Source organism: Triticum dicoccoides, chromosome 5A (assembly GCF_002162155.2).
Source record: "Triticum dicoccoides isolate Atlit2015 ecotype Zavitan chromosome 5A, WEW_v2.0, whole genome shotgun sequence".
Lineage (NCBI taxonomy): Eukaryota > Viridiplantae > Streptophyta > Magnoliopsida > Poales > Poaceae > Triticum > Triticum dicoccoides.
Genome location: NC_041388.1, coordinates 419,672,406 through 419,679,470, shown reverse-complemented (window position 1 = coordinate 419,679,470; position 7,065 = coordinate 419,672,406). Strand labels below are relative to the sequence as shown.

The 7,065-nt window shown below is 44.9% G+C and overlaps 1 protein-coding gene across 1 annotated transcript; it reads right to left on the bottom strand.

The window, feature by feature from the left end:
• Nucleotides 1-1,798: 1,798 nt before the first annotated feature.
• Nucleotides 1,799-2,542, bottom strand: LOC119301967. The gene has a single exon (XM_037578976.1). The coding sequence runs from the start codon at nt 2,343-2,345 to the stop codon at nt 2,091-2,093; it is 255 nt and encodes an 84-aa protein (XP_037434873.1). The 5' UTR covers nt 2,346-2,542; the 3' UTR covers nt 1,799-2,090.
• Between the last annotated feature and the right edge of the window lie 4,523 nt (nt 2,543-7,065).

Here is a 7,065-nt window from a genome sequence, read left to right as displayed (position 1 = left end):
TCTATCTCTTTTTATTTTTGGCGACTTATGGGTCTATCTCCAATCCAAATATCTTCCAAAAACAAGTTCCGGATCCATTCCTAACTACCTTACAACAACAACTAGCAAAAAAGTCTTTTAGTACCGGCATAAGTTTATGCCAGAAGTGAGGTTGCCCAAGCTTAATTTTTTTCATATATATAAATTATTTTTGAATCTTTTTTAACCATGGATTCTGTTTTATTGTAAAGGGATGTCAAGTTTTGTATGCTTTGTTAGCCGAAATAGGTCATGCATAGTATATTATCTTTTCTTTAAGGCCTTCTTTTACTATGTTCAAGTTGGGCCTGTTTTTCGCCCACTTTTGTTACTGGGACGTGTCTTTGTGCAAAGGATTTTCATTGTGACAAGGGTACGGGGCGCAGGGGGATGGGGCGTTCGCGTTGGGGCTTCTTTCCCATCGAACAAAATCGTTCGGTCCGCTCTCCCATCGAGCGTGAGCGATTCGTTCGGTCTAGAAGATCCCTAGACCGAACATTAGGTAGATATCGGCGTTTAATGGATGAGGCAAACTTTTTTGTCTTTGTTTCAAATAAAAAACAATCTATTAAACCGTCCCAACCACACTTTGAAAAAATCACCTCTCTTGCGAACACTCTTCCCAATAATCGACGAATAAAGGCTTCCACCTTTAAGCCGAACCACATTTGTGCATATGGAACAATCATTGGTCAATATTTTAAGAAACGATAAATAATTTCAGCTAGAACATACCAGCCTTGGTAAGTCTCCACACCCATTTCATCACTTTCCTCTGAGAGCTTTGCCCCATCATAAACAACAAGCAGATGGTTGCACATACGTACAGTTTAGGAAACAACTTACACATGGGTCTAGCTCATTTTTATTTTTGGCAACTTATGAGTCTATCTCCAAACCAGATATCTTTCAAAAACAAGTTCTGGATCCATTCGCAACTACCTTACAACAACAACTAGCAAAAAATGTCTTTTACTACCTGAATACGTTTCTGCCAGAAGTGTGATTGCCCAAGCTCATCATTGCATAGAGCCAACAAATATTTCTTAACAAACTCATCTCAATTCCTAATTTCTAGAACTAATGAAAGATAAAAGCTACTCCAAACCACCCTGATCTCTAAGATGATAAGCCTCCAACAAATTACACAAGTGATAAGCCTTCACGGCTTAACCCTTGGCGTTCTCTGTTGGATTTTTTTAAGAGAAAACGCTCAGGCGAAGCCCAAGAAAAGGCTCGATCCTCGTCCGATTTTGAATTAACAAAGACAGCAACCGATCAGGACTGCAAACAGACAGAACATACAACCATAGAAAGAAAATAAATCTGGAATGCCAGATAATTTCTTCTGTTGGTTTCGAAGCACTAGTTAATAATTTCTTAAAATTAGCATGGACATGCCTTCGCGCTGAGGGCGCTGACGTTCTGTGGTAACTGGACACTCACGATAGGCTCATGTCCCGGGTGTCACAGTCACAGCCTACTATACATGGCCGCGGATTTCACTCCACGGCAATTAATTCCTGCCGCCTGATCCACCACTACCAGAGAAGCCGCTTGGGCTGGGCTTGCTAACCGAAATTAAGTCCGCCCAACCCCCCAACCAACCCGTGCAGATAGTCCACTTGAAAATGATATCTCTGCGATTATCCGCAATCAATTATGCTCCCCACAACAGAAAGCAGCAGCACTAGACCAAACGCAAATCGTCCACTCGGAAGAGAAAGCACCTCTTCTGATTGCGAAATTCGCGCATGATCGAGCGAGAAAGGGAAGAACAGGAAGAATCAATCGAGACGGATTCTTGCAGCCAAACCGGGAACCAGGATCAGACGCTAGCTCCCTCTTATTGTCTTCACAAAGGGGAGATACTCATGCTACTAAGTAGATCGTACTCGCTCATCTCGGCGATCATCGATCGCTAAAACTATTTACAGGCTAGAAGAACGGAGCTCCCCGGAGAAGAAGAGGAGAGGAGTTCTTCATCGCATCACACCATAGATAGATGATACTACCAGCACTTTCGACTCTCGATTACAAACCAACCAGACGAACGATTTGGAGGGGCAGGGCTAGTCGACGCAGGAGCCGCAGAGGCCGTACCCGCCGCTGCAGTGGGGCCCGGTGCCGTCGCACATGCGCTCGGCGCCGACGAAGACCTTGGTGTCGCGGCGGCCCTTCCTGCGCCTGCCGCCGTCGTCGCCGCCGACGCAGGTGAAGATGATCCAGGATATGACGGACAGCCAGAGGATGATGGCGCAGTAGAGCGCCTCCCCGCCGGCCCCGCCCTCCCGCGCGCCCAGGAACTCCACCGGCGCCGACGCCATCCGATCCCACTCGACCTCCAACCCGAACTCAACTTGCTAGCTGCGCTGTGCGGTGTCGCTTCTTGTGCTGGGTGAGCGCGGAGTCCGTGTGCGTGTCGCCGTTATCGTCCGGCCCGTGGTGGCGGGCGCCGGCTTTATAGCCCCGTGCCGGGGGAGGGGGCGGTGGGGGTTTTTGTTGGGCTCGGGCGACGTGACGTCCGAGCGCGGTCGCGTGCCGCCACTGGATGGAGCGGGGTGGTTTTGCTTAGCGCGGAGGGGTTTGGTTTGCTCGGCTCGGCTACCTGTGGGCGCCCTATGGAAGAACCGGTCCAGCTTTTCGTGCGAGGCCACGTCGCCTCACGTACGTATCCTACTGGCGGGCCTATCCGTCCTCGCGTTTCTGCGGGGCTAATCAATGCTTACTCCAACTAACTACTCCCTCCGTTCGGAATTACTTGCCGTAGAAATGGATGTATCTAGACGTATTTTAGTTTTAGATACATCCACATTCGAAACAAGTAATTTCAAACGGAGGGAGTATATTCATACAGTATCGAGCGTGCGATTGCTGGCCGAGTCAAGCCCCGTGACGCTCCTGCTGCAACGATTTAATACGGCGACGTGGACAAGCCGAAGATTGCTGTACTAGCGACTGGGCGTTCGGGCTTAGGCCTTCACAGTGCTCTACGGTGTACAGGTGCTAAGAATGCCACATAAGTAGAAAATGATGTGACAAAACCATTAAAAAGGAGAGAGAGAGAGTATTATGATGATTCTAAACAATTAAGATCCGATGCTAAGCACGTGGATCTAGGCAAAAAGACTACCAACCAATACATGAAAGAGTTCTATTACTAAACAATTAAGACCTTCCCCAATGTAAAGGTGCTTAGACGAGGTGCTAAGCATATTACTAAATGCCTTAGCGACTCAAGTCCACAATGCAAATGTGCTAAACTTTTGGGTGCTAAGCTTCGTGCATTTAATTTGTCAGAATTGTGCTTCCACCTAGATACACATGCTTAGCAACATTTCTTCCTGGGATCACCATATTACTCTCTCTCTTCTTAATTAGTATGCCACATCATATTTTTTGCTTAGTTGGCAACCTTACCACCTGTACAAATTGAAGCATTAGGAGGGGCCTAAATAAAGGAGGCTTAACTACAAAATCTAAGCCCCGATGCATTGGAGACATTAATTGCTAAGCATTTTAATGTATTTAGCACCCCACTTTAGCATCAATGCATTAGGAGAGGTTTTAAGCTAAGCGAACTGACATAGTACCGCGTAGTAGACCACACTACGGAAATTACCTCCCTACCTTTAATAAACTACTGTCGTCATTTTGATTTATTGATCCTCTTTTTATTTTGTGTCAAACATTAGCCTTAATTTTTTTATGAAGGAAGACCCCCTATCTCTGCATCTGAATCATGCATGTATCTACTTTATTAATTATTCACAAAGACTTTACAAAGTAATATATCAGTACATCTAAAGTCATCATCTTCACAATATCTGTCGCCACTCTTATCCACTTGATGAAGGGGTGCCGGTAGTCCGAGCCGAATAACAAGCAGACCTCGCAGCACAGCCTAACATCTAAAATCAGAGGCCTCAAATCAAGCCACATTGTTGGGTCTGGGGCACACACCGGTCCGGCGCATTATCAGAGGCCGCCGCCACCGTCTTTCACCGATCCATCTTCAGAGTTGTACCGACGCATCGACCTTGCCAGGCCTAGCTGACGTCGACGCCACCGTGACGCCAGATAGCGCCACCACCCTGCATGTGGCCATCAACATACGTCCATCGTCGAGACCCCGCTGCGCCACGCAACCGAGACCCGCCGTCACCCACACGTTAGATGCCACACCGCAGCACCTCCTGATCCATATCGCCGCCAATGCTAGCCCAACGGTGTCTACAAAATGCATGTCACAAAAAAATACTCCCTCCATCTTATAATGTAAGATTTTTTTGACAGTACACTAATGTCAGAAAACGTCTTACATTATGACACAGAGGTAGTATCACTGAAAACTACGGAAAAAATACTACGTTATGGTTCTTTTTTTGACGTTGTCGTGCGATCGAGGTGCCGTTTATTTACTTAACAATTAAGCAAGGAAAATTGTTGTTTTTCTGCATGACATTGCAGCGGCCGTCACGGAAGGTTTGTCACGGAGTGCGACTGTGTGAGGAACCAGTGGAGTGGGTCCATCTGCTCGGCAGCAGGCAGGGAGTCATCAGTTGACCTTGACCGCTGCCGGCTTGCCTGCTCACCTCAGGCGCACTGAAATTTCGAGGGAAATGGAGAAATCAAACACGACGAAGAGAATTTTGGAGGAAGGAAAAGCTGGAGCATGGCAAGACATCAAGCCGCTGGCGAAACGCAGATTGTTCTTTTAGGCGCAACAGTGGACGAATACTCACTGCAAGCAGGACTACGACTATGTACTTTCTCCGGTACTTTTTACTCTGCGTATTAAATTTTTGTGAAGTCAAACTTTATCAAATTTATGTTAAAATATATCAACATCTTCAATGCAAAATATATATACTGTGAAACTACATTTCGTAATGAATTTAATAATATTCATTTGACATTGTAAATGTTGATACTTTTTTTATAAGATTGGTCAAAGTAGAGATACTTTGACTTTGAACAAAACTTATATGCGAACTAAAAAGGACAGAAGGGAGTACAAAACAGAAATACAGAATTTCTCGTGGTTCAAACAAATAGATTTCGCCATATTTCGGGCCTCACTCCAATTTGTAATGTTTGTGGCGCTGATGACGAAACGGGATTCCATGTTGCGCACCGATGTACGTTTGTGAGAGCCCTCTGGCATGAGTTGAAGGACGTGTGGAACCTTCCTCCTGAGCATGAAATAAGCTACACAGGAAAGGATTGGGTTCTTGTCCTACTAGATAAAGTGACTGGAGACTTACGACAAAAACTTATGCTATTTTGGTGGCGTGTTTGGCTTCATAGAAATGATGCGATCTTTGCGGAAGGTAAAGAAAAAATCTCCCACTCTACTCGGTTTTTGCAAAACTACCTTGCAAGCATCTGTTTGATCGAGAACGGAAATTCCAAGATTGATCGTAAAGGGAAAAGCCGTATGATCAAATTGGCAAAATTGAAAGAACATGATAATACAAAGGAAAAAGCTTGGCAAAAGCCTGACCACGGGTGGGCCAAGGTCAATGTGGATGGAAGTTTTTTGCAGGAGAATAGCAGCGGAGCATGGGGAGCTGTGGTTCGAGAGCATGATGGGAGAATTATCTTGTCGGCCTGGGACTACATTCCGTGATGCAAAGGAGCAGACTTCGCAGAAGCTACGGCTTGTCTAGAAGGACTGCATGCACATACCTACCTTTAATTATTGAGACGGACAACATCGTCGTGGCAAAGTCACTTGACCCCTCATGCGTGGATAGATCGGAAATCGGAGTGTTTGCGAAGGAATTCCAGGCCATCAAGCAAGGAAACAGAGAAGTTAAAGTTCAGAGAGTAGATAGAAGATTCAATAGTTTAGCCCATAGTCTTGTCCAGTTTGGGCGTAGAAAGTTGGTGACGGTGTTATGTAACGGACAATGCCAACCTGCGTGTTGAGCGTGGCGTTGCAAGATTGTAAGAACAATGTTTCCTCTTTTAATTAATACAACTCTCTATTAAAAAAATAGAAATACAGATTTTAGACAGTTTCCTTCCCCGGGAGGAATTCAGTTTTGCATCTCTGGTCATCTTATTTGGATTTGATCTTTTTCCTCATACGGTTTTTGCTCTCAGGCCTCCTTTGATTCACAGGATAGGAATAGTATAGAAATAGAAAAACCATAGAAAGTGAGATGACATGCATCTCAATTTATATAGGGAAAGACATGTCATTTGATGCATAGAATACACTTTTTCATTGAGTATAGACTAATATTTTTTTCCTTTAAAATATGAAGGATTGATGCCTATCCTATAGAAATAGGAATAGATTCATGTAAACCAAGGGGCTTCGAAGGAGATGTTCCTACAAAGTTCTTATCCTACAAAATTTCTATGAACCAAAGGAGGCCTCAGAGTTTTCCCTGTTAGGTGTTAGTTGAGGTAGTTTGATACTAGTTTTATTCCTTTCCCCTTTTGGACATAAACTTTACACACAAAAATTAAAAAAAATGTGGGAATAAACTCCTACAGTTTGGAGTCACAGAAAAAGAAACATAGATTGTGCACGCCAGATGATCTTCCCACTCAAGGGTGTGCTTGGTTGACAAATCAATGGCGTGTCTGTTTGAGCCCATGTGGTGAAATGTGAAGTGCCGGTTCCACATTTGGCAGTCATTCATTTGTCAGTAGAATGGAAAGAATTGGTTCCACCGAAAAGAGTATTCTTCCTCGACGCAGAACTATGTCATAACATAAAATTTGTCTAATGCACCGGTTCCTCAGTCGATCAACGGTCACGTTATCTCTGTGACCCAACTCTCACCGTGTTCCACGCTCACTCACTAGTGGAGAGAGAGAGAGAGAGGAACAAATGCCTTTACTGTATCCCTAAACGCAACGCCCCTCTCGCCTCTTCTTCCCGTCTATGCGAAGGTGGAGCACAAAACTAGCAGTGACAGAAGGAGGTGATGAAAAAAACTCTCATTGCCGGTCACATGTATCAAATTAACTTCAGATTTGGGCACAATGGATCTTATAGAAGTGCAAAGTCCTCGGGGGAGGGCGCCG

Bases quoted from the DNA above. Each gene is read 5' to 3' on its own strand.
- LOC119301967 (XM_037578976.1), bottom strand. From the start codon at position 2,345: ATGGCGTCGGCGCCGGTGGAGTTCCTGGGCGCGCGGGAGGGCGGGGCC.